The 25962-nt window shown below is 54.9% G+C and overlaps 10 protein-coding genes across 10 annotated transcripts; 3 read left to right on the forward strand and 7 right to left on the reverse strand.

The window, feature by feature from the left end:
• Positions 1-341: 341 nt before the first annotated feature.
• Positions 342-1644, reverse strand: ACO1O0_003334 (DUF4448 domain-containing protein; the record flags this gene model as incomplete). The annotated part of the gene is made up of 2 exons (XM_083192788.1): positions 342-1129; positions 1194-1644. The coding sequence occupies 2 exons, from the start codon at positions 1642-1644 to the stop codon at positions 342-344; spliced, it is 1239 nt and encodes a 412-aa protein (XP_083051845.1).
• Positions 1645-2893: 1249 nt separating this feature from the next.
• Positions 2894-4535, reverse strand: ACO1O0_003335 (uncharacterized protein; the record flags this gene model as incomplete). The annotated part of the gene is made up of 2 exons (XM_083192789.1): positions 2894-3423; positions 4331-4535. 2 exons carry the CDS (start codon positions 4533-4535, stop codon positions 2894-2896), a joined length of 735 nt encoding a protein of 244 aa, XP_083051846.1.
• A 1210-nt stretch (positions 4536-5745) lies between these two features.
• On the reverse strand, positions 5746-7413 carry ACO1O0_003336 (uncharacterized protein; the record flags this gene model as incomplete). The annotated part of the gene is made up of 1 exon (XM_083192790.1): positions 5746-7413. One exon carries the CDS (start codon positions 7411-7413, stop codon positions 5746-5748), a length of 1668 nt encoding a protein of 555 aa, XP_083051847.1.
• A 2401-nt stretch (positions 7414-9814) lies between these two features.
• On the forward strand, positions 9815-10789 carry ACO1O0_003337 (dihydrodipicolinate synthase family protein; the record flags this gene model as incomplete). Its single annotated transcript, XM_083192791.1, has 1 exon — positions 9815-10789. The coding sequence occupies one exon, from the start codon at positions 9815-9817 to the stop codon at positions 10787-10789; it is 975 nt and encodes a 324-aa protein (XP_083051848.1).
• A 1736-nt stretch (positions 10790-12525) lies between these two features.
• On the reverse strand, positions 12526-14610 carry ACO1O0_003338 (uncharacterized protein; the record flags this gene model as incomplete). The annotated part of the gene is made up of 1 exon (XM_083192792.1): positions 12526-14610. One exon carries the CDS (start codon positions 14608-14610, stop codon positions 12526-12528), a length of 2085 nt encoding a protein of 694 aa, XP_083051849.1.
• A 1182-nt stretch (positions 14611-15792) lies between these two features.
• On the reverse strand, positions 15793-19182 carry NAT10 (ribosome biosynthesis protein KRE33; the record flags this gene model as incomplete). Its single annotated transcript, XM_083192793.1, has 4 exons — positions 15793-16000; positions 16055-18844; positions 18916-19101; positions 19166-19182. 4 exons carry the CDS (start codon positions 19180-19182, stop codon positions 15793-15795), a joined length of 3201 nt encoding a protein of 1066 aa, XP_083051850.1.
• Positions 19183-19935: 753 nt separating this feature from the next.
• Positions 19936-21004, reverse strand: ACO1O0_003340 (mitochondrial 37S ribosomal protein mS38; the record flags this gene model as incomplete). Its single annotated transcript, XM_083192794.1, has 2 exons — positions 19936-20627; positions 20701-21004. 2 exons carry the CDS (start codon positions 21002-21004, stop codon positions 19936-19938), a joined length of 996 nt encoding a protein of 331 aa, XP_083051851.1.
• A 781-nt stretch (positions 21005-21785) lies between these two features.
• On the reverse strand, positions 21786-22435 carry SYM1 (Mpv17/PMP22 family protein; the record flags this gene model as incomplete). Its single annotated transcript, XM_083192795.1, has 3 exons — positions 21786-22129; positions 22198-22358; positions 22413-22435. 3 exons carry the CDS (start codon positions 22433-22435, stop codon positions 21786-21788), a joined length of 528 nt encoding a protein of 175 aa, XP_083051852.1.
• An 846-nt stretch (positions 22436-23281) lies between these two features.
• Positions 23282-23826, forward strand: ACO1O0_003342 (uncharacterized protein; the record flags this gene model as incomplete). Its single annotated transcript, XM_083192796.1, has 3 exons — positions 23282-23289; positions 23543-23666; positions 23689-23826. 3 exons carry the CDS (start codon positions 23282-23284, stop codon positions 23824-23826), a joined length of 270 nt encoding a protein of 89 aa, XP_083051853.1.
• Positions 23827-25424: 1598 nt separating this feature from the next.
• Positions 25425-25957, forward strand: ACO1O0_003343 (uncharacterized protein; the record flags this gene model as incomplete). The annotated part of the gene is made up of 2 exons (XM_083192797.1): positions 25425-25762; positions 25828-25957. The coding sequence occupies 2 exons, from the start codon at positions 25425-25427 to the stop codon at positions 25955-25957; spliced, it is 468 nt and encodes a 155-aa protein (XP_083051854.1).
• Between the last annotated feature and the right edge of the window lie 5 nt (positions 25958-25962).

Below are 25962 nucleotides of genomic sequence, written 5' to 3' on the forward strand. Positions count from 1 at the left end.
CATTTTAGTAAAGGCCACCACTGAACATGTGGTAAAAAATGTCGGCACAGGATCTAGGGCATGGAACGTGCTTTCGTGATTGTGGCCATTGGCTCATTGGATATACTTCGGGTCGTTGGTCTTGACATGATGTGGACTTGGCTGAACATTGATGTTTTGCGTGTTTCTCAAGATGGCTGACTTGGATTCCCGTAGTTAAGAAGTGGCAGGCCAACACAAGGGTACGTTTGATTGAATGACACGTGGTAAGTCATGTATTTCGATCGTTAAGCATAAACTCTATATGCGTACACGGCATTACTAAAAGCGCGTCCTCTATTGTACAAAAGCCGTGGCTAAGGCTAGTGCCTGTGGAGCTTTCTAAGCTCATCCTGCCTTCTCAGCTCGTCCCTAAAGGTGTTGCCGCTGCTGCCCACCGTGTCCTGATGCTGGAACGTGGGGGTGACAGGGCTGCCAGCCAGGCTGCCGAGGTCACTGTCGCGGCGCGGGCGCTGGGGCGGGTCATGGACGACATGGTCCGAGTACTCGTAGAGAGGTGGGCTCTGGGAGCGGTCACCGAGGCGGATAGCACCGGCCTCGGCGTCGCGGTTGAAGAGTTTGCGGGCCTTGCGGCCGGTGTAGCCGCGGCCGCGGCGGACACGGTGGCGGGCGCGGCTCATGACGTTACCAATCTGAATGCGGCGGGTCTTGCGGTTCCAGAGGAAGATGCCGATGAGGAGGAAGAGGACGACGCCGACGGTGATGGGAAGGGCGATGATGAGGTCCTCGTGCTCAATATGGCTAGACTCATGTTCTGGCACCTTACGCTTTTCGAGGAAGAGAGGTATAGCGTCGGACGTCTCATTGATTGCCGAAGAGCCCTTGTCGGCGACCATGAGGGTAAGGGTGATGTTGTGGGGGCTGCTGCCCTTGATGAACTTCTTGTTGATCTTGAGAGGGAGAAAGCCCCATTCGGCGGGGACACGGTCCGTCTCATGGAGCTTGACGAATTTTTCGACGACGACGCCGCCGTTGTCTTCGTCGTCGTCGTCCGTCTTGGTGCGGTTAAGGTAGTCAAGACGAACCGCGACTTCCACGGTGCCGTTGCCACGAGTCTCGGTCTTGTTGAAGAAGTCAGGGTCCCAGGTGACTTGAAGCCTGATGTTAGCAAAAATCTCCGGCAGCACCAGGGGGAAAATTCAAGGCAGTCTTACTGTAGTAGACGCTGTCCTTATACAGCGTGCTGGATGGTTCGGGATTGCAGAGTGGCCTGTTCTCGCCATCCTGGTTGAAGCATCTCGCAAAGGCACCCTCGCCGTGCTTATTGGTGGCCGACGGGTTGGGGGGCTTGCCGGTGGAGGTTGTGACCTTGCCGTAGTAGGTGGAGGTGAAGACGGAGGCTGTAATGTCGTGGGGAGCAGCGTCGACTAATTCGGTCGAGCCGTCGTCCTTGGTGGTGTACGAGGGCGTCAATGTCTTCGCAGGACGGGTCTCGTCGTCAACCAAGACCCACGGCGCGGTAGGACTGGCTTGCCTGGGAAGCAGAGGAGCTGCCGTGATGGTGGGACCCTCAGGCCCATCGTTGCTGTCGTTGATGTTGGCAGCGGGCAAAGCAGCTGTGGCCTTCAGCAGGGCGGCGAGCCCGAGGATGGTAGACGCGCGCATGTCGAACTGGACGCGTCTCGTCGATGGCAGCCCTGGCGTCTAAGAGCAATTGGGAAACGTCGCAATGGGGAAGCTCGAGATGTAACAAATGGACAGACCAGCCTGTCTCTCCTGCTCTCTGCAACGAGGGTTCAATGCCGAATGAGCATTATAAATAGCAGTGAGGGAATACAAAGCCGTAGACAAAGCGGCGTCCGAGGGCAGGGCGAGGGCTTTTTTTTTCTTTCCCGGTTTCGCTGTTTAGCGGCATTCCAGTTCAGGGGTAATCTTCAGTTGCTGGCTGGCCCCTGGTGGACTGGTTCGCTCCTGCCCGGCTGTTCCGACTGGATGGAGTGCAAGTGCCGAGAATGCCGCGCCCGTTACGCAGCAGGTGCGACCGTAGTGACCATGAACCCATAATAATATGAACTACCAGCTCCATCAGTCGACTCCACGCATCACGATTCATTTGATGCGCTTCTTCCCTTTATCATCGTCTCAATTCTGCCTACGATCATTATTACCATTACTGCGGTCCCAGGCGCCTCCCGGCTCTACCAGCCCTTCCCCCTCGCAATACGCAAGCTCAAAAACGACTCAAGACTCAGCGATTCCAACCCTTATTATCACCTCCCCCAGACGCCGCAGTCACTCCTTCTACTACGTAGCCCTTATTCATTAGCCCCGGCTACTCCCTTAGGCCATTCCTCGATTGGCTATTTCAAAGTCAGCTTCAACCCTCAAACTTTGCCCATTTCAAGGGAAGTTTACTTTGTCTTAGGCAATATGCCTCAAAATCCCCAGACACTTGGGCGAGAAAAAAAAACAAGCAAAGTTGACACCCAAGTTGGATAGCTCCATGGTCCTGCCCAAGGCTTAGTCTAGGGTGGACCTAGCAAGCTACATCTCGGACGGACCGGGTGTACAGAGCTATATCTTGGTGCCCTTTTCTCTATGCCAAAGTTGACGCTCAGCTGAGTGACGCAACTCCATTATGGTTGCGTCAGCCGTCGTGGATACTATTCCAAGCTTCTTTGTCGATGTATCGCGGGTGTGTTTATCGTGTGGGCAGCGCAAACCCGTCTCTGTACGTATCCCACGAAACGCCAACAGGTCAAGCTCATGAGTATGAGCTATTAAAAGCTTGTTGCCGCGTTGTCGGTTTTTGTACTCTTCGTTGTTCCTGAAAAGGATCTCGGCCGTCTAATGTATATTCGGTGGAACTCGAACACAGGAGCTTGTGGGTGGAAGCCCCTTTCCCGCCGCCTCCTCACTCGTCGTTCTGCTCATCGGCCTTGTCATGTTCTCCGTGGCCCTGGCCAAGGGCTTCGAGGCTGCCGGGAGTAGCTTGTTCTTGGTCATCACCTTCTTCCAGCTCCCAATCGGTGCTGTCCACATCAAATTCACTGACACCCTCCCACTCTTCCTCCTCCTCCTCCTCCTCCTCCTCCAGGAAGCCAAGAGTGAGGAGGCTTTCAGTGGAAGGCATGTTAATGGGCACGCGAACACAATGTGCCCAGACCCAGAGCGTTTTGATTCTTTCGGTTAGTAGTTTTCGCAGGTGGCGTTCGATGCGGCGACGCTCCTCAAGCCTGGCCATTTTCTTGCGCTCAATGGCCGCGAAGATCTCGGAAAGGCAGGCGGGCGCGGGGCATCGGCCGAGCCTGATCTTGACGATGACAATGGTTTTCAGGAAGCTCTTGCCCTCCTTGGCGTCCTTGATTGTCCAATCGCAGTTCTCGGGGGTGGGCAAAGGGAAGTCCTGCTCCTTGACGTGCTTGTACGAGAGCTTCCGGAAGTCTCTGCATTGGTGCCAGGTGACATGGCGGCGGAAAAGGCACCAGTCACACTGGGAAACGAGTTCGACACACATGCCGGTGGCTTGCAGGAGTGTGAAGGTGAAGGTTGAGGTGATGCTGGTTGAGGAGATCGATTGAATGAGACGGAAGGTCGTGCACGCGTTATGCAAACGCCTCTCAAAGTTCGATAGCCTCGTCGCAAGTTCTTGATCAAGTATTGAAGACTGGGAGCTTCGATCTCGAAGAAGAGAGGAAGAAGGAAGTCAAATGCAAGGTGAAGATGTGGGCAAGGCGAATGCGGCGGGAGGAGGAGTTGGACAGATTGGAGAAACACCGGGGAGATCTCGAATAGGGACGCAGACGCACACCGATCGATCTACTCGAAGACTGACTGGATCACCAAGGTGAACAGAAGGATCGAGCAAACAGCAAATCTCGCGGGTGACTTCTTTGCGAGAGAGGACTTGGCAGTGCGAAAGTAGACGTATGTTTACCCTCTAGACGCGTAATGGACGGGCAGACCGCCAAAGGGGGTCGCCTCGAAAACCCATCGGGTCACCCACACCAGTGGCACCACTTATATGTACTTCTTTGCAGCTGGGGTTCACTTGGGAAATCCAATAATGCACTGCCAGTGTGTTCATGGGGCTTCATTGTTCTCAACTGGTCACTATCACATGTAACTCTTGAGCATATACCAACTCCAGATCCGACGCCTGTTCTTTGTGTCTTTGTTGCCCAACCAGTTACATATGCAAATACTCCCTCGACGCCCGTTTTGCTGCTCCTTGAAATGACTTCTAGCCCATTACTCTCGTGAGACTAACTCGGCGCGTACTAAACCTTCTCCCATCATGCTATTTGGACCTTCACATGGCCGCTGGATGATTTCCTCCTGTGTAACTCACCACCATCCCTTACCTGCTTCCCAGATCTCTGCAACTCGCTCGACCTCTCCAAGTCATCTTCCGCGTTGGTATTCTCCTCTTCCCTCCTCCTCTGCTCATCCGCGTTAGGCACCAGCTGCTTCACGAAGTTCGCTCTCGCAAACCTCTCCGCCTGTCGCTCCCGAATCTCTTTCCGCAGCTGTACCCGCAAATCATGAATATCCATCTCGGTTTGCCTGTCCTCCTCAATCCGGCGCCTCACCTCCTCCGCCCTGGCCTTATCCGGGCAGTCTGGGTTCCCGCACTGCAGGGGAGGGCACTTGAGAGGCCAGGGCGGACGAACCATCTGGTACCTCTTGGTGTTTGGGCACTCTTCGTGAGGGTAGGTGCGTTCGCCCTGGGCGCAGGCGGCGATCTGATCACTGAGGTAGGTAATGCATTTGCTCCAGCGCCAGATTCGTCTCCAGCCGCAGGTCGGACACTCTCTCAGCTCTTTGATACACATCTCTGAATCCTGACGATGAGATGTGAGGTTTCGAAAAGGCCGGGGTGTTGAGTAACTAAGATCCTTTTGGTCAAATCTCACGACGACAACTTTTTGGAATGATTGAGAGTTGACGCATACAATAGCTTTGAGGTGTTCTTTCCCTTCGTAGCACTCCTACCGAGGGAATGCCTCGAGTTGTTGTTCACGAGCGGGTTGTGGGTTATGTTCCAATACTTGGTGTTGTTGTAAACAACAGCAACAACAACAAGAGCAAGAACAAAACACACGAGATGTGAAGTAGCCCGGGTAAGCTGCTAATATTTGAACAGATTATACTAAAGGAAATAGTCTTCACAGAGAAAAACGATGTTGTCGACGATACGGTCGATCATGCGAGGAATCTCTAGGCTGCGAGTTTGAGAGTGATTCAAAGACTTGCGAGGATCATGAGATGGAACATACATAATATAATAACGCATTTCAAGTATAATGCTTTCAGCCATCCAGAATAAATATTACCACTGGACAAAATACGCCCGCAATAACCTTTTTCTCCGAGATCAACGAACAAACATTCACAACGAGCTTCAACGTTGCAAGACATGCTTTCTGCTGCTAGGGGCAACACAGCGATGGGCGCAATATAGACTCCGAACCTTATCCTCCATGGGTAATAAACAAACATACACGGTCTGGGTTTGACTGTGGAAGAATTCAGCAGAGAGAAGTCAATGAAACACATACTCGATCGAAGAATACACTCGAACGGAAGATACACTCGAAAAACTAAACCCTTGATACTCTGATGTCAATAAACAAACATGCTCAATTTGACCATATGTCTGGAAGATACTTTCCGGCGGAGGGAGCAAGCACCCTCAAGGAACGAACTACATACTCGACTTATCTCGCACCCTGCACACGAATAAAATAATCATTGATAAAACTCTCATTCAAACAGCGAGCCGAACGTCCCCAAGTCATCGCCCTCGGCGAACCAAGACCCTATATCTTGCAGAAATAGATCAATGCAGTACATGGTCGTCCCGTCGATGTGCTCCTCCTCTATTGTGACATACAAGGTCTTGGAGTCCTTCATCATGTCATTCTTGAGGTTGAGGCGCTGCAAGTCAAGCTTTCGACCTATCGACGCCATTTTGGGGAGATCAGCGAAGTGTTGGAACATGTCCCCGCCGTCGCGGGCAGTCGCCAGCGTGACCCATGGATTAGTCTCGCCCTTGGCCATTCCAAACACAACAAGGAACGACTCTCCCCCGTTGATCCCTGTATTGTCCCCGGCCAAATCCCTGCGAAACATAAAGTACGCGTACCCAGTAAACTCGGATGCCCCGTGCGTCAAGAATATGCGGCGAAGCGAGTCCCACTCCTCCGCGGGCATCACCTGTATGGCCTCAAAAGGAAAGTCGCGGCTGTATGCCGGTACATTGGACTCGTTGAACCCCCGACGGAACTTGAAGGCATTGTTGGTGCTTCCCTCGAGACTCGCTGAGCGGGTTGGGCTGATGCGTTTGGCAAGATAGAGAGACGTCAGTTTGCCCACTCCCTCTTCTGGGGGCACTCCGAACTTGTCCCCCTTGATGCGCCCATAAACACCTCCGCCATGCTGCTGAATCCAAATACCTATCGGCTCCCTCAAACCACCCACTAGCCGGGTGCATCTAAGCATCATCAGGTACGCACCATCATTCCCTCGGTAAATTTCGTGAGCGATACGCAAGCCTTTATTTGTAAGGCTGAACTCTGGGTTGAACATGGTATCGTCAAGGTTCTCTACTGAGCCGCAATCACGGAAATCGGCCGCCGAGTTGGCCAAAATACCATAAAACTTTTGACCGCCGGGCTTTGCTCTCCAGGTAAATAGGCTGAGGTCGTTGGTGTCTTTGACAATCTCTTCCTGGAGGCGAGCAAATGCCTTGGTTCCCTCGCCATACAGCATGGGCATGCTAACGTCGAAGATTCCGAGGAGGCAATACGCCATATCCTCTATGCGAGTAGTTACCCTATTTGCAGCCCACGACATGCGCTGTGCAACTGAGAGAGAGGCCAGAGTGTCGGCGTTGCGCAGGACCTTAGGGCTGATTCCTGTAATTTCAGTGATCATATCGCTGAGATCCGACTTGGTCCCCCGAAAGTTCCATGCTTCATCATAAAACTCGACCCGCGCTGGAGCGATGAGCTCCTGGAGCGTCCAGCCGCGCGTGAACCAGCGGCACGCTGCGAAGTCGGACTGAGACGCCGCAGACGGCGGGACCTGTGCCGCAGGCAGGTCGGCAAGCCAGGCGTAGCAGACAACGGCATCGTAGTAGTACTGGAACATGGAGTTGATCGACTCGGTGAGCTCTGCGCTGCTTGTCTTATCGATGCAACACGTGTCGACCCAAGAGTACGGAATGCCTGACCGTAGCGCCATTGTGCACGTCCGCTGAATCTTGTCGAAACCCTTGAGCTTGCGGGATTCGTCGTCCAGCTTATTGAACCTTTGCAAGGGGACCTCATCATGGCTCCAGGTGTGAGAGAGAATGGCATACTGGGGCGTCTGGCTGCTGAGACCGGTGAACCACTCCAGCCCCAATGATTTGTTGTTGATGAGCCACATGGTCAAGTGTTAGGTTGTGATGGACGCGGTCAGTTGCGACAGGAAAACAAGTAGACGTTTGAGAGTTCAAACCGTTGCGTCGCCACTATACACTCGTGTCTTCTCTTTTTGACAGTCGTTATTCGCTTCCATCGTATCTGTAGGCGGTTGGAAATCGTTTCAGGGGCTGGCACTGATCCTTTTGAGTTAGCACCATGAGGCTGAGGCCAGGGGTCGATCAAGGAGTACGAGTATCAGCTCTACAACGACGACGGGATAGGATAATTTGAGATAGACCAGGGCGTCACTTCGATTCGACGAGCGATGTTGAAAATGGAGATTTCCAAATGTGGATTCTTTTTCATCCGCGATTTGCGCAAGGAGCTGGCTGGAAGGCTGTTGCGGATCGCTCTTGCTGGCAATTGTCCTGGGACTGGACTCTTGATCGGATGGCACTTTCCCGGAAGATGGATTCATCCACAGGGACAAGGAAGGCACGACTCCCGTGGATCCCGAGTCCCTCCCGTCCATCTCCAACGCCAGCTTCTCTTTTCTTCCTCTCATCTACCCGTACTCTGTATGAATACTGGCGAAACTGAGCATCGTCTTATTTCTCAGAACACGTCAACTCTTCAGGATTCCCATCTGAATGTCGGCTATTATACCGGCTTAATTGGCACCTTTGGGCGCCCCAGCCACCGATTTAGGTATTCGCCGACCACTCACGAACATGGATGGCAACGCGACTTTGGAAGGTCTCAATGTTCTCGTTTACCCATCCATGTGGTCTCATTCTCTAATCACAGTCCTCTAGTGCCTTTTCAGCCTATCAGAGGCACTGTAGTCGTGGAATCGTTCATTCGGAAAAGACTTCATTGGCCACGTAAGGAGGTTTCCTTCCGACCCCCGAGAGAACTGCCGATGCCTTATGCGCCCGCTGCTGCAGTAAGCCGAGAATACATGCCCGTCAGAGCTTTCACGGACTCAGAGCTGCTTATTCGCGATGGCTTTCCGTATGGGACGCACCGTTCTCGCTTTCATGCTCCACGTCTCACCGCTCGCACCTCTGCGGGGGCTGCCAGGTTGCGGTACAGGAAGCACAAAAACACCACTAACACGGCAAGCCTCTGAGCAAAAGCTCAAGATACCCGCACGACTTTTAGGTCTGGACCTTCTTGAAGTGATCTTTGCTGTCCTATGGTTGGCTTCCTCCCTAGTCACCACGACCCCTTGCATTTGCCACGTGCTGAACACTGTGCTGCCTGACCTACGGACCAGCAGCTCTTCACAGACAAACTTGAATATCCTGGACGCAACCACGTCGCATACCTGGCCGAATCTTGAAAGCTGATCGTGCAAGTCATAGACCACATCTCGAGGACGGGTCCTTTCTGCGCAGGGAGGCAAATATGGAGCCATTGAACCCATCTCGGGATCGGAAACGTGTTTCCCACATGATGACAAGTCTTGGGTAAATTTTATGTAACTTGAATCACAGGAATAGGACCCGGTGAGCAGTCCGTCCGATTTGCACCGAGGGTCCGTGAGGTAGGACTTTTGCCCTGCGCCTGTCTCCGCACCACGCCTGAACAAGGCCCTAACTGACACTACCAGCCGCAGACAGGGTCTCGCCAAGGTTGGCTGCCGGTTCCTGTGAATGATGGATGATTGACTTCACTTCTCGGAAACGAACAGCGAGTGGTGGGAGTCCTGGCCTTGTGGCAACATGACAGCCCTCGGTTTGTGAAACCCGAGTTGGCGCCCTCCCATATTAATAGCTTCAAAGTGATCAACACACTTCCTCACCCGCTTTGGAAGCCGCCTGACGAGAAGGGAAATAGAACACGTACCCGGCAACAACATCGTTTTCTCCAGATTATCACGAGGAGACCCGTCCCCCCGGTCAGGTCTCGAACCCGTTGACGCGTGTAAGTGGAACTTGGAGCTGCGGGGGGGCCAATCCGCTTCCATGACACCAGCTCCCCTTCTCTGTTTTCGGCTATGACTTGCATTTTGGCGTCTAACTTCGGTCTTCAGACCCTCGTAACCCTCAGGTACTCCGTGGGGGTCATGGAGACACCAAGCGACGGCAACATGTGGACCTCATCAAACTTTGGCTGGCGTGGGGGTCACTGGCAGAAACCAGAGATCAAACTCTATACGTGCTGCGTACTACGGATTGACTTCGTCAAGTGGAACTTGGGCGACTTTGGTCTGTTGGTATGATGCATCGTTTTATTATTTAAAGAGCCGCGATTCCCGCCTTGCTCGGGTTTGCTATTACATTCAAGAGCAGCCAGTTAACTCACTTACACCATCTTACAACACCAAAGGTTCTGAACTACCTAGGTCCCGAACCTTCAAATTCTCAACTGGTTCATCATAGCATCTTGAAGTTGGCACAGCAGGCTTTTTAAACGTCATGACTGCATCTGGAAGGCTAAATGGGCATGCCAATGGCAATGGCAATGCGCCGTCTCTGAGTAGGGGCGTGTACGTGCCAACAGTGGCCTTCTTTACCCCGGAAGATGAAGTCGACTTGGAGACAACGGTGTCTCATGCCATCAAGCTTGCGCAAGCTGGCGTTACCGGCCTCGTCACTCATGGATCTAATGGAGAGGCTGTTCACCTTGACCACAAAGAACGTCAGCTCATCAACAAAGCGACCCGGTCGGCGCTCACACAGGCCGGTAGGCCCGACATGCCACTCATCGTTGGTTGCGGCGCCCACTCCACTCGAGAGACCATTCAACTTTGCCGCGAAGCAGCAGAATCAGGAGGCTCACATGCCATGGTCCTCCCCCCTTCTTACTACGGGAGCCTCCTCACAACGGATCTGATTATCGAGCACTTCCGTATTGTCGCCGACGCAAGCCCGATTCCAGTTTTGATCTACAACTTTCCCGCGGCGTGTGGCGGGCTTGATCTGAGCTCAGATACCATTCTCAAACTCGCCCAGCATCCCAATATTGTCGGGACCAAGCTTACGTGTGGTAACACGGGCAAGCTTGCTAGGATCGTGGCCGGGACACAGGGCACGTCATTCCGGACTTTTGGCGGGAGCGTCGACTTCACAGTCCAGGCATTGGCAGTTGGCGGCCACGGGATCATCGGGGGAACGGCCAATCTGACCCCACGAGCATGTGTGACGCTGATGCAGCTCTGGGATGCGGGCAAGCTGGACGAGGCGACTCGGCTCCAGGGCGTCGTGGCTAGGGGAGACTGGGCTGCCATCAAGGGCGGCTTCGTGTCCGTCAAGGCAGCGCTACAAAGATATTATGGCTACGGCGGACAGCCCCGTAGGCCTTGTGCCTTACTGGAAGGAAAGGCGCTGGAGGCGCAGGTGGCAGAGTTTGCGGAGCTGATGGAGATGGAGAAGAAGCTGGCACGTTCATAGGCGCAGCTCATGTCTAACTATTACCTGTCACTTGGTTGCTTGATGGCGTTTAGCATTTCAGTTAGCTAGCTATCCTATGTGGAGTAATGCATGGATGAGAATTAAAGAACCAGACAAAGCCTCGAACATGACGAATCTAGAAGGCGTGAAACTGTTTGCTCTATACCGGTCTTCTCGCCGCCAATTGCCATTCTCCCAATAATAGCCGACTAACCGAAGCTGCCAACGTCGCCGAATGCAGCCGGATGGAGCACGACTGGACGAAGAAATCGGGTTGATTGCCGACTTGGTTACCGAGCAGCACCGGTATTCCGGCATCGTACCACATACTCTCCATTCCCAGAGGGCCTCCCAGGCCCTCCATAGTACATGGACGCTAACCCCCACGCTTCCCTCGATATCGTGAGGATCGATGGGAGGCTTAGGAGGCTTGGAAGCCCTTGGAAGCGGGTTTCCGGGGACCGGACATGCCCGGTCCCACACCGTATCCACAGCGGCTTCACGCCTCAGCGAGAAAAGGGGGGAGGCCCAAAGTCCAGCACCGCTTCGTACATATACTAGTTGCTGCAGGCGGCAGGTTGGCGGTCACGTAACTTGCTGGGAGAGGGGCATCGGGTGCCCTGTAGCCGCAGAGGCTCTCCGTCCAGGACCTGGTTTCTTGTCTGGTGATCCTGATTTGGGGTGGTCTGGGGGGGGCGGGTGAGCTGTGCGGGCGTTGGATCCTGTCAAGGTACTTTGGTGCTGTACTCGTACTGGTATCTAAGGCCGTTTACATTATTAGTACGTACTATGGGGTCTGGGATGACCAACAACGAGGGCGAGATGGGTCACGATGGCATCATGTCACGTCACGACTTGGGGGCGATCTGTCTGGGTTTACGCTTCCTCATTATCATTCCGCACTGCGCTCGATCCATGGGATTTTCTCGTTACCGTTCTGTACCCTGATCCATGTGCTTTCCTCATTACCATTCCTTTCCTCGATCCATGCGTTTCGCTCAACTCATACACACAAACTGGCCAGTCCAACTCCAACTCCAGCTCAAAGTTCAAAAGCAAATCCTAGCGTGGTTCATCCGTTCCCTCGTAGACTTTCGCGTTGTTGCGATTCATGCTGTAACTCCAAAAGCAAATACCATTGTGGTCCATCTCCCCTGATAGACGACCCGTGTTACTGCGAGCCATACTCTCGCAATCTCGACCCATGGGCCTTCGAAGTCGATGTGGTTATCAGTATGAGGGTGTGCGTGCCATTCATGACCATCGTATAGAATCGAAAGGAAATCTTTTATTCGTTCGTATGTGGGTATTTGTCGGGCTTCTGTTTCATCGCCCAGGGTATTCTGGTCGTCAAGAAATGCTTCAATTTCTCATAAAGTCATGAGTCGCGGAACGTGGGCAATTCCAGACCGCTTCGCTCGACCGGGCTGCTTTTAAAACCAGCTACTGTTTCTGGTCAGAGCCTGGGCTTCTTCGCCGAGGCCAACTTTTCTAGAGATGGAGTTAGCATGTAGAATAGTCACCGGCCAGGGAGAAGAAGTTGCATACTTGGTAGGCTCGAGGCCATTGTCGTGATCGCGGAATCTGGGCCTTTTATTCTTGTCCTTTTTAAAGTGTGGGAATCCACGATAAATGATCGTCCCCTCGAAAGACACCTCGTGCTCTTGATTGCTCAATAGTCGACGTAGCTCCTGGGAGTTCTCGTTCGATGCATGCTGCAGCTGTTCCTGTGCCTCCTAGGGAACAGCAACCCGAGCACGCGGTGGAATGTAGAACTCGGAGGGGGATACGGACTCGACCGCGGCAGAGGATGACACCTCGCCATGGATGGCCTGCTGCATGAGCAGCCGGAGATTCTCGCTCGGGGTGGGCTGGGCGCGTGGGGGCATGCAGAACTCGGTTGGAGAGATGGACTGCACTGCAGAGGACGATTCATCGCCGTTTACAGCCTGCTCCATGAGTGCGCGAAGGTCCTCATTCAGGAATCTATTGGTGCGGGGCGCCCGAGTCTCCGGAGTGGGAACATCAGTGGGAGAGGAGCTTTTGTCAGCGGCAATGGCGGAGTTCTCATCCTCCAGAGAGTCAGAAGCCTCCTTATTGTTGTTGACCTGATCATTGTCGGGGAGTGGGGGAGTGTGAATGGTGTACTCTGGCTGGGCATCTTCGTTTCCGTTCTCGTTTTCGTTGTCAGACTCCGGGTTCAGGGGGTGAAGTGGCGAACGGATGATGGAGAGATTCTGCGGGTTCGCATCTTGAACGATCCGGGGACCAACATGTTCAATACCTGTTGGGTTTTGAATAAGAGTCACATCTTCAGTAACCGCAGCATGATCTCCCTGCGAGGTGGGCTGTGTTGACTCAGGGGTATCCTCATCGTCACCATCCTCATCATCCTCCAAAGAAGAGAGACCACGAGCCTCGGGCGACGGATCTGTCTCTCTCGCGCCCTTATTTGCCTTCTTGTTCTTAAAATCGGCCAAGATGCCGCTGATGTCAAGTGGTAGAGCACCGCGAGGCTGGCGACGGAAAGGGTCCCACAGGGGGCCTACATAGAATTTGAGGGCGGGAGCGCCTGAGAAGAGAGTGAAGTCATTCTCGCGAAGAGGCCTTCTCTCTTCCTCGGTGAGGGACTGGTTGGGATCATCCGCATTGGGCATTGGGGCCTTTCTTTCGATGGGAATAGGTCTGGTGCCGATTGCTCGCCTGCGCCTGCGAGGCTTCTGTCGCTCCATCGGGTAGCCAACAGGAACGGGCTCATTCTTTGAAGCCTCAGTGGTCTCAGCAATTTTTGAAATCCTGGAATTCCCAGTGTCGTGTTCCTGGGTCGTTTTAGCCTTGTCGGAAAGGGGCTTCTGTGGCTCGACTGGCTCCTGGTCGCCCATGTCTTTCTTGCTTCCGGCGTTGGGAACGCAGTTGTCGTCGTCTAGAATGATTTGACTGGTCTCCTGGACAGATGATTTCCCTGATATACAGGCCTGGCCATCGGGGGCATCAGGGAGCACGAATCGAACCCTCTTCGCCTTCTTTGGCTCCGAATGATTTGCAGTGGTGTTTTCCTGTGGGGGGGTTTGGCTGTGCTCTTCGAAACTCGCTTGGCCGGGGATACAAATCTCCCCCTCAGGGGCACCAGGCAGCGCAATGCGCACCTTCTTCTCCTTCATTGGCTTCGAATGGTCAGCACCGATATTCTCCTCTTGGACTGTTTGGATCGTCTGTCCAAGCTTTGACAGGTTAGGAAACCATACCTCTTCCTCGGGTGCACCATCGGGCAGCACAAACCGAACCTTTTTGCCCTTTCGGATACAGGAGCGCATGGGTCGGTTCGCCTCGGGAGCATCGCCCAATCCCTGGAATCCCTGCCGCCGGAGATTCTGGATCCCTTCCTTCTCTGCCTCGCGGTCAACCGCGTCCTGGCACATCTTTTCGAAGAAGCTCGAGGCTGTGATCTCTGGCTTGGCGGGAATGGGTCTCTTTTGGAAATGCTGCTCGGCAAAGTTCTTCTTCCGCATAGTATCAGCAAGCTCAGCAGCCCTCTTAGTCTCGATTTCGGATCGCAGCCTCTGCTCTCTGAGCGTCTGGAAGTATTCCCAGAGGGGATGCGATGGGCAACCCGTACGGATGCGTGGGCAGGCTCCAAGGGTGAAGGCCCGGGAGGCGCCCTCGGTATCGGGGCAGTCAAAGGGATCGGGGTATTCGTCTTCGGGCGCGTCGGCCTTGGTGGCCTTGTAGTAATCGATCCAGTACTTTTTACACTCCAGGATGAGGATCGTTTCGCCCTTTGCCTGGCAGTAAGGGCAGAGGCGACGGCGAATCTCGCACATGGTCGCGCCTCTGGGCCTCTTGGGCCTCCTGCGCCACCTTGTGGTAAGCGTATGGGTTCTATCTGCTTGATCCTCGTAGTTTTGAGGCGCTGGGGGAGGCTTGGCTTGACCACCCTCATGCAAAGTGACAAGCCACAGCGGGAAGAGTTGGAGAAAAGGGAAAGGGAGCGAGCGTGTCAAAGGATTGTGAGATGTAGAGAAAGCAGAGCAACCTCTTGATAACCTCGAATAATGGCTTGAGGTTGTTCGTAAAGGTCGAGGGAAAGGAGGCTGTCACCGTCTTTCGTTGTTGTGAAGGGGCTCGGGATGAAAAGGAACCATGTGCAACAAGTTGGGGAATATTGCTTCAGGGGAGTAAAAGGATCCTCACAGACGAAGAGAGGTGCAAGAAGAAGTTGTTTTCAGGGTCGAATTCGTTGTGTGTGAAGACGAATAGGGAGAAAAGGGCACCGGAGCTGGAGGAACAGGAGGTTTGTGGAAGAAGGAAGAAGGCGAAGAGCCAAGAGTGAAGGTAAAGGGTGAGATATCGAGGTTGAAGGTGGGCAGACCTCAGCAGTGCCTGAACACTCCTCGACGGACCAAACACTCCGAGCCACCAAAGCAGTGCCCATGAATGGCAACCCAAGGTGCATTCACTCGCTTCTGTAAAGTAAGACGCTCTTTATGAACAGTAAATTGCATGGAGAAAGGTTGGTTTGTTGTTCCCTTTGGTCCATGTTCTGTTCAAGTCCCCCTTTCGAACCAACGTGGTAAACAAAAGCACCCACCCCTATGCCATGATCCAACACTCGATAGAACACAACTCCATACTTGAACAGCATGGAGATCGACGCCCATTAGACATATCCGAGCGAATATCCTCTCTCAGGAGACTCTTATTATTATACATATCGTAATATCCTCCTGTCACTTCAGCGTCAGACGCGTCACTAGGACAACACGGCCACAACGATGGCACGATGATGACACGAACACACGATAATGCAGCAGCACGAGAGACGCGACGTATCAGTTGAGCAGAAGATCGGAACCTAAGACCATGTTTGCAGCGTCATCTATTCCAGAAAGACTCTCGGTACAGCACAAGCAGAGACTCAAGCAGGTCCGCCGACGTTTTCCATCCCAACGCCATTACCATGACTCTAAAATCACACAAAAGGGGGGCATACCTCATCTCTCCCATCACGGAGCCTTCTTGCCCTTCTTCATCTTCTTCCTCGACTTCTCCCCAAACGCCTCCTCGTACACCTCGTTGGCCGTCTGCCCGGCCTTGCGCTTCTGCTTCCCCGACTTGACGCTCACCTCCGTGTTCGCCTTGCCCGACTTGGCCGCGTTCCTCACCTGCTTCTCCGCATCATCCCACCCGGGCGCGTCGCCCTCGATCTCATATCTGCGTTATCAATTAGCACACGCTATAAAGCTTGCGGAGGGAGAATCAACGTACTGGTCGAGGGGCAAGGAGTCAATGAGCTCCTTCTGCTTCTTCCTCAGCGCCATGAGAGCTTCGTCGCCGCCCTCCTCCAGCTCCTCATCCAGCGTCTGCTCCAGCGGAGCATAGCGCTCGTCGACAACCTCGTCGTCGTGCGCGCCGCTCGCGTCCTGCCGGCTGACCCCCAGGTTCTCGGGCTTGGGCAGAGAGGCGTCGACCGCAGCCGCCACCAGCGTCGAGAAGTGCGACGTCGTCTTGCGCAGCATCTTGATAAACATGGCCAGGAGCTGCGACGAGGCGACGTTGAGCTCCGACGAGACCATGTCGATCTCCTTGCGCTGCAGGCCGATGGCCAGCAGGATCGCCTGCTGCACACCGGTGAGCTTGACGTCAGACTTGAGCTTCCCGGAGAAGTAGAGCTGCGAAATCGTCGGCATCAGATCCAGGATGACATGGTAGTCGAGCATGTTGTTCGCATAAGACTCCAGGCGCTTCAGGTCGAACGGCGACATCAGCCTGTCCAGCTCCGTCTTGTCGAGGGGCGAGACTTGCACGTCGTCGAGCTTCGATCCAGTATTGGCCGCCTCGTCAATGGTCAGCGCCGTGCGAGGGTCAAAGGCCCTGAACTGGTACGACAGCAGAGACAGGAAGCGCTTCTGGAAATCACGGGAATACGCGCCAGCCCAGCTCCTGTCCCCGCTGCTCTCCAGAGGCCGCAGCATGACGCACGTGTGCTCGCCCGTCAGGTCGTTGGCCGTCTGGCGAAGGTATACCGGTGAGAAGGCTGCACGCTTCCAGAACTTGAGAAGCTCCGGCGTCATGCCGTAGCTGACACCAACGTAGTCGAGCGCTCCCGGTCGCTTCTGGTGGAGCTTGGCGAAGAGCGGAGGCATCTCGCTCTTGTCCTTGACCTTGATCTCCTCGTGCAGCAGATCCGAATTGGCAAGCTCCGCATTTGTCGGCCTCCTCACATTGTCCTCCATGAGCTCATCGTCATCATTCTCGGACAAGCTCGCGAACCGGCCCTCATAGTAGTCCGTGAGCAGCTCCAGTGCCTTTGTTCCGTAGCCCATCGACATATACTCGGGGTTCGTGGCTATGCGAACAACGCGAGCACCAGACAGGGAGGCAAAGTCCTCATCCTGGAACTGCTGGCTCACAAGCCAAGGGATCAGATCACCATGCGGCCGCTGTCCTCGGCTCAGGCTGTTCAGCACGCTCTGTCGGCTGATTTTACCCTCCAGCGCCACCTGAATAACGCACAGTGGCTCCGGCAGAGCACCAACGTTCTCGGACAAAGGGGGGACAAGGACGAAGAGCTGGTGCGCGGGCGCATCGCTCATCAGCTGCAGATCGTCGGGCGTGTTCTTGTAGTGGCTCGCCACGTACAGCGCCACCATCTGCTGCAGGAACTTTTCGGGCACGGGGTGGTAGGAGAAGAGGGTGTCGCGGTTGACCATGAGAAGCTCGCACTTTGTCGGGTCAGGGCATCCGTTCTTCGACTTTGACTTGGGAAGCGTGGCATCGAGGCAGAGCAGCTTGTTCAGCCACTTCTCGACGGAATCGCCCTTGGCATATCGGATAGGCTCCTCAAGAGAGATTTCGCGGAGCCTTCTCCCGGTCTGGAGCTCTCCTGTCTTGGAAGCCCTCCCCGTCGACCGATCCGCAATTTCCGTGTCCTCGCCTGTCGACGAGGCAGAGGAAGACTGCTCGCGAAGCTGCTTGATCAGCTTCAGAGACAGAGATCGTCCAGTTCCCTCGTACCCGTTGATGGTGGAGGCCATGAAGACCAAGTACGGACCCATCAGCTTGCGCACCAAGGGCAGGGGGATGGCAGCAGCCTCGTCAATCACCACCAGCTCAGCCTGGCCCAGCACATGCGAATCCTGAGGCCGAATGTACTGGATAGTCTGGCGATGCTGCCTGTGAATGTTGACACGCACGATAGCCTTGTTGAAGTCAGGGTTCGTGCTCTGGATGATGGAGTAGTCGGCATGGTCCGCATAGCCCAGCGCGTCGAAGCCCTTGAAGACAAACTCGAACAGCGTCTTCAAGTTCTCGGGCGACGGGGACGTGATGAAGATGTTGCTATAGCCATACGCCACTGCTGCGGCAACAGCCACACCCATGGCCGCCGACTTGCCTCGACCTCTCGCGGCCGTCAGCGCCACGGTGCTGCGCAGCGTCTTCTCCGCAATGGCTTCTGTGAAGGTCAACAGGGCCTTTGCCTGGTCCACCGTCTTAGCCAGGGATATCAGAGACCCAACGGGCTGGCGTTCCTGGTTCTCCTCCTTGACAGCCTCCAGGGCAAGCTGCGAAGCAGACTTGGGCTGGTCCAGATCCGGCGGGGGAAGCGCCTTGACATCCTTGCCTCCCGAGATGGGCAGGACGTTCATCTCGTCGTCAATGACCAGGCAGGAGTCACAGCCTCCCAGGGAGAGCAGGAAACGCTCGTTGAACCGCGCAACGACATCGTCATGGGCCTCGGTCCGGTACCGCGAGTGAACATCCATGGACAGGTTGTACAGCTGCTTCAGACTGGACATGCCCTTGAGCAGCAGGATCACCAGGCCACCACCCTCGACGGTCTCGATTGTCCGGGCCAGGATGTTGGGGGTCATGGCCTCAAAGTCCTGCAGGATACACATGCCGAAGGTGTTACCCAGGATCTTGTCCGTCTCCTTGTAGTAGCAGTAGCGGATGTTGTGCAGGTTGACAAACAGCTCGAAGGGGTCGCTGTCGTTGGCCTCGCGGATGCCCTTTCTGATTTCCTTCTTGATCTTGGCCTCGCGCTTCTTGCGGTGACTATGACGTCCCAGTCAGCGAACGGAATTCCAACAAACTGGCACAGTAGATCTGGCCGGGGAGTTGCCCACCTTGTGAAACCCAGCAGCTTGTTCTTGTATGCCCACAACACGGACTTGTTCCTTTTTAGATCGCCCATGGACAGGATGTAGTGCAGGTTGACAATGACATCCTTGGGATGGTCGCCCACCAGGACGAAGAAGCTCCTCTTCTGCTCCTGGACTCCATTGCGGATGAGGGCCCCGATTCGGGCGTCACTGTCTCGGAGGTCAGCACCGGTCACCCACCATCAGCGCCGTTCTCGTTGATTGCAAAACTCACACTTGCTTGCGCGACATCCTCGAGCTGTGTCAGGCTTTTAATTGCCTGTTGGGAGACGCTGGCGCAAAAAAAAGTTACGACCTGCCTGGGCAACTTCTTTGCCTCCACGCGCAGCCAAATTTTTGGCAGCGGCAACAATTTCTGCCGGGCGGTGTGCTAGCGCCGAGTCCAGCCAACGTGGGGTTCACACCGAAACTGGACCCACATTTCACCGTGCCAAATTCACCGAGTCTTCCAGATATGGATTACTACTACGGATACTGCGTACGGAGTACAGTAGGTACTATGAGTAGTTCTATTTTCTATTTCACAAATCCTAGTAGCATATTACAGAGTGCTCGCAGGAGATAATTCATATAGGTACGATAAGGAATCTAAACTACTAGCAAACATATTTCACGGCACTTGACACCAGATAACCCCACGCTATCTCGACAGTTTATCATTACTTAGCTATCCTAGTTTTACAAGAGTCGAGTCATACAAGTACAGCTGCAGGATTCCGAGATGATGCATGTGCAAAAGTGATGATTTGCTACCTGCGCGAGTCTATGGCCAAAAGAGTCTCGAAGCGCAATGCACCAGTCTCAGATGCCCCAGACCCCCCCATCTCCGAAGAGCCCGCATAAATGCTAGTGACAAAGGGGAAGAAGAAAGCCTTGGGGAAACCAACGCGGGTTCCCCTTGGCTAGTTGCTTGGATTTTATATACAGACGGACGTCCGTGGGGAAGGGGCAAAGAAATAAGGGAAGACGCAGACTTTGCGCTCCTCACGTCCTGTCCAGCTTGCGGCGGAGGTTCCTCGTCCGGCGCATGAGCTTCTTGTACTTCTTCTTCTTCATGCGGAGCTTGCGCTGGCGCTTGACGCTGATGGCGTACATGTCGCGGCCGGCGCGGCCGACGCCGCGGGACTCGTCCAGCTTGAGCTGGCGCTGAGCGAGGCGCTCGACGAAGCTGCGCGGCTGCTGGTCCTGCATGATGCGCGGGCTGTGCGCGACGATGCGGATCTGCCCGTCGGGCTCGGTCGTCTCCTCGATGGTGAACATGGCCTTGTACGACCGGTGCACGGGCGTCTCCTCGGCGAGCTCAGCCTCGGCTGCCACGCCGTCGGCCTCCATGTTCGATTGCGGTTGCGGCAGCGGGGGTGGGCGGAAGGGCAGGAAGTCGCCAGACATGGCGTCGACCTGCAGGTAGATGCTCGACTCGGTGCCGTCGGGGTTCCGGATCTCCATCCTCTGCATGCCATCGTTGGACGTATGCTGGCCGTCGATGGTCATGGAGGCCATGGGGCCCTCCAGGTCGTCGATGGTGCTGGAGAGGGTGGACATGGCGTCGGTGATCTTGCTGGCCTTTGTCCGGGGGGCGAAGATGGATGCGAACTGCTCATCCGTGACAGACTTGGGCATCATCTGGGTGACGGAGATGGGTCGGTGGAGGGAGAAGAAGCTGGACAGGCCGAGAGCTGCATATACCGTCAGTAACCGCCTCTCTTTCGCCAAATCTTTTTCTCCAAATCAAGAAAAGTCATCACGCACCGTGTCCAGACATGTGGTGGGTGTTGGGCACGCTGGGCAGCTTTTTGGCCGCGTCGCGATCAGCCTTGCGTTTCCTCTTTTCGCCACCAGCCTTGCCATGGCTACGGGCCGGGGCGGGCACCGACTGGCCGGCGGAGACATCGCTGGAGTCATTTCCGGATTTCGAGGGCTTCGAGGACGAGCACCGCCGCTGGTGGCCACGGAGGAAGGGGATCGATGCTGCGGCAGCCGCCGCGGCCTTGGGAGCCGACGAGGCGGCCTGGGGAGCCGTGCACACGACGCGGCGCACCGATGAAGGCAGCATGGTTCGAGATCGCCAGTCGCCCGCCGCAGAGGGGAGGATCAGACGAAGAGGTCTAGTATCGCGTCGAGGATGGAGGAGGTTGGGGGGACCTGCAATGAGGTCGTTGGTGGTTGTCACGTCAAAACCCGGATTTGGCCGCAGCGGGCGGAAAACGCTGCTGTGGATATTTCTGGCCTGGGCGAGAGCTGTGAGTGGCCTAAGGCAGCGATAACGGGAAGACGGGGGTCCATCAACGCCCACTGTGGGCACCTCAGCTGACCGCCTCCCCAGTACTAAGCCGCCTGTCCAACTTGATCACAAATTGATTCAAATGCACCTTATCAGTCCCAGGTTTGGCAAGATGGAGAACCATGCGACATCGGGCGGGATGCCTATGACGTCTCTCAGGCCATCGCTGCAGCAGTTTGTGGTTCCATGCGTGTCGCAGCACCTCCGATGTTGCATCAACCATAATTCCTATGCAATACCTCTTACTCGGGTTGACAAATAAGGAGAAACCCGACATGGGCTACGGCAACTGCCGTTCAATGCATGCTGTATATTACATCAAGAAAGTATCCTGGGCCAATATCACCAGCGACTCCAAGTCTTGAGCTTTCCATGTATCCTCTATCCCAGACCAGACAACCCGCAGGAAAAGAAAACCAAGATGCTTGCGAAAACGTACGACGACGCCAGGCTTGGTCTATCCACTTTAAGCCAATCCAAACCAGAGAAAAGTTTAAGTGAAAGAAAAAAAAGAAAAAAAATAGAAGGCAGCCTGTCAAGAACCCATCCCTCTCTACTTGCTGTTGACCAAGCTCAGGTAGCTGTTCCAGCCAATGGACACGACGTTGGCAAAGAGGACGCGGTGCTGCAGCGGAAGGAAGGTGAAGTTGATCATCTGGACAAAGGGCCAGACCATCCAGTTGGTCTGGAGGGTGGGCCACCAGGTGGTCTCGAGCTTCTGCTGTGCGCTGTTGCCCTCCATGGTAGCCATGCTGCTGAGGAAGACGCCGATCATGACCGGCGCAAAGGCGAGCTGGTCGCAGGCGACGCGGGCGACAGTCTCATAGCGCTTGTTGGTCGGGTTGACACGGCGGGACAGGAAGCCGAACCAGGTGGTGGCGGCAGGGCCAAAGACGACTGAAAGAACTCCTGTGTCAGCGGTGAGGGGGGCACGCGATGGGGCCAGTCGTGTGGGGGAATCTCACAGCCACCGTAGAGAGCCATGCGGCCAGTGCGGGTGAAGTCATGCTTCTCGAGGCCACGCCTGTCAATGACCTGCTGGGCCGTGATATCGCCAACGGCAAAGAGAATGGACGTGGTCACGGCCTGTGTGAGCAGCGGGCGGGCGGCCAGTCTGGCATTGTACCTGCCAGGAGGTCAGAATCATGAAGCCATGGCGGAAGGAGAGGCGAGCACATACCAGCCAAGAAGACCGACAACCATTGTGGCTGCTACCGGTGTCTGGATGAGGGGGGAAAACGGTGCGGTGGTCTGAAGTCAAAAAGACTGAAGTCTAAATAGGTAATCTCAGGAACCAGCCGATTGGGACCCCCAAATCAGATACGCTTAAAAGATGGGCAACGCGACAGAGACCGAGGGAACAAATCCGCAACAAATGAATGAGTCTCGGGGATATACAGCCGATGTAAATATCGGGTATTATTAACTCGGCAAAGGAATGAAAAATGAAGACGAGAGGGGGCAGGACTGAAGATCGTGGGCGCGCGGGATGGGGATGAGATGGCCATTTTTTATTTTTTTTTGCCCCCTACCAACGCCAAAAGTTGGGGGTCACGCGGACTTCAAGCCAGGGAAGCCCCAGGGGATCTTGGGGGTTACGGGGGGGATCCGAGGGGGCCTGCCAGGGGCAAAATCTCGCTAAGGGCCCTCTGGCGTGGGGAGTCGCCACCTTTTCTAGTGGGTAAAATTAATGCTAGGCGACTCAACTTGGTGATGAGCTGAGTCGGGGAAGCCACAACGGGCTGCTTGCTGCTCCTTCTGAGGCGGTCTCGATGCATGCAGACTCCCCAACTGACGAAACTGGCCGCCATGTAACAATTGTTGGATGTGGTCTTCCAACGCCTGAGGATAATTGTTCCTTATCTAAGGCGCGGGGAAGCTCCTCCCTGACCTCGACTCTACACCCATCTCGCACCACCCCCAGACCCAGGCCATTTCTTCCACGCCTTACCGCTCGCCATGGCTGTCAGTGAGGTCCAGGTTTTCCAATCAAGCGTCGTGGCCCAGTTTGGACGCCTCACAGATCGGGAAAAGCGATGTGCACACCACATGGCTCGGTAAGCGCCGAGACTGGATCCAGGGCCAGCACTATCCCCAGTGGTCCGCAACATGCCGAACATCAAGTCTAGTGCTACCTGGTTCGGAACGAGGATTATCCTCCGACAGGTCTCCCCGGAGTAGCTGCCACTGTCCTCCAGGCAATGGCCGGCAGATCGCCCATATTAGAAGGGTTATACGAGGAAATATCGGAGTCCATAAACACTTGGCCCCCTCTCATATTGGCTACCCAAGTGAGACTGCGCAGAGCAGTTACTACCCCGGCAACGACGTCGAAGAGTCGGACGTCGCCATGGTGTCAAAGGTTCACAAGCAAAGATCCATCTTCCCCGAGAACACGAGGCTTCGAAAGGCAGATGATGGCGCTGGATTTGAGGTCCTCCTTGCTTCTGTTGAAGGTGGGGGATGTTGCCCAATTCCCTCTGCCCAACGCCGATGGGTCCGTTAAACTCGTCAAGGGAGATCACTCTCCTGATCTGGAGCGGGTGTGCGCCGAGATCTCAGAAGCGTCCAATTACGCAGCCAATGATTCGTAGAGACAGTTCCTCGGATCTTACATCAAAAGCTTCAAGACCGGTAGCCTGGGCACATACCGCGATTCGCAGCGGGCTTGGGTCCGAGACAAGGCGCCCAGGGTTGAGAACATTTTCGGGTTCGTCAAGTCATATCGCGATCCGCATGGGACTTGAGCAGAGTTCGAGGCTTTAGTTGCCATCGCAGATGATGAGGAGACCAGTCTTCTTGCAAGACTAGTGCAAAACTCGGCAACATTCATCCGTAGGCTACCGTGCTCCATGAGCTCCTCGGCCATGGCACGGGGAGGATGATGGTTGAGTTTGCAGACGGAAAGTTCAATTTCGACATTAAAAGCCCGCCTGTCAATCCCATTACTGCGAAGCCCATTACGTGCTGGTATAAGCCGGGGCAAACTTGGACGGGCGAATTTGGAGACCTGGCGACCACGGTTGACGAGTGCAGGGCTGAGCTCGTTGGCGCCTATTTAATGGACAATCCAGAACTTCTCGAGATGCTCGGTTCCACGGAAGCCCCTGAAATTCGCGCCGCAGACTGTAAGTTGTGCTCAAGGCTAGGAAAAGTACGAATGTCTAACACGGAACTTACAGTGACCTATAATATGTACCAGCAGTTGGGTGTTGACGGTTTGCGCAGGCTCTCCAACTTCAATGTAGATAGCGGCGTAAGTGTTTACCTTAGTCCTAATAAAGAGAAGATGTTTCCTAACCTACCACAGAAATGGGGATAGGCACACAGTCGCGTTAGTATTGCCAACCATACAGGACTTTGTGATAGAGAACTCGTATTAATATCCAGACGGGCTCACTTCACTATGCTGAAGTGCTTACTTCGTGACGGCGGCGGCGTCATCGCTATCTCCCACGACAAAGCAAATAACCACCTCACAGTGCGGGTAGACCGCTCCAGGATCCTCACATATGGAAAGCCGGCCGTGGGAAAGATGCTCCTACATCTGCATTTGTTTCGATGCACAGCGGACGCTTGAGGTTGTCGCACGTACTATGAGGACCTGTCCAAAGTGGACGGCGAATACGTCGACTGGCGGGAGACGGGGCTCGCAAACAAACCTCCTCCGCTCGTCTTTATACACCCTAATACGTTCCTTGATGGGGACACGGTCACTCTGAGAGAATACGAGCCAACCATTGAAGGCTTGGGACGCAGAACGAGGGATACCAGAAGGAAGAGTGTCCCAGATTGCCTATACAATTCCGGGTGGAAGGAGAGCGAGTCGACCTACTGAATCTTGACACCACAGACCTTGATCAATACGTGTGCGTTGAGTTCCTTGGAGATGAGTTGCTGGGTTGACTGAGGATTACCAAACTATCTAGCAAACCTACAATTAAAGAAAAGCCCTTGATCAGAGTTATGATATCCTCCCCATTGTTCCTCATTTGAAACTGCTCATCTCTAGGGTAGGTTTGAACTTGAAACCGCAAGTGCAAGGATGTCGCTCCCACCACCACGACGATTTCTCCCAGGGCCAATCCCCCTTATCCCGCTCAGCCTCACTTCATTTTGCTCATCTGTTCTCAACCCATTCAATAACAACAACCGCTTCCCCTTCCACACAACCAGCAGATAATCAACAACCATGGCCTCCGCCACCTGGCCGCGCATCGTCCACATCCTCCTGGCCATGCAGCTCCTCCCGCTCACGGCCCTCCTCCTGTCCCAAGGCCATATGCTGGGCCTGGGCTTCGTCCCCGGGGGATTCTCGCTCGCCGTGGCCGGGGCGATCCTCCGGCTGCGCTCCCGCGGCGACCGGCACACCGAGCAGGTCTTCTTCGCGGCCTCGGTCCTGCGCGTGCTCGACGCCATCGTCGCTGGGGGGCTGCTCCTCGTCCTGGCCGTCTCGGCCGTGCTGTCGCCCTGGGAGGAAGATGTGGGCCTCATGGGGGTGTACTCGGGGGTTGTGATGGGCCTGTTGCTGTGGGTTCTATGTTGTTTATGGCTCTGCTGTCCTAGGAGCGTTGGTGCTGACCGTGGTTGCATAGGGCACTGCATACATTCCTCGCTGTCCGGGGATATTGGGTCGGGTCAGGAGACGAACCTGGTTATGTTCCCCTGCCCAAGGCCGACAAGCCCGACAAGACTGATGAAGTCGATGGGACCAGCAAGGTCTAGATTTA

This window comes from Amphichorda felina (assembly GCF_050947745.1).
Source record: "Amphichorda felina strain 45539 chromosome Unknown scaffold_3, whole genome shotgun sequence".
NCBI lineage: Eukaryota > Fungi > Ascomycota > Sordariomycetes > Hypocreales > Bionectriaceae > Amphichorda > Amphichorda felina.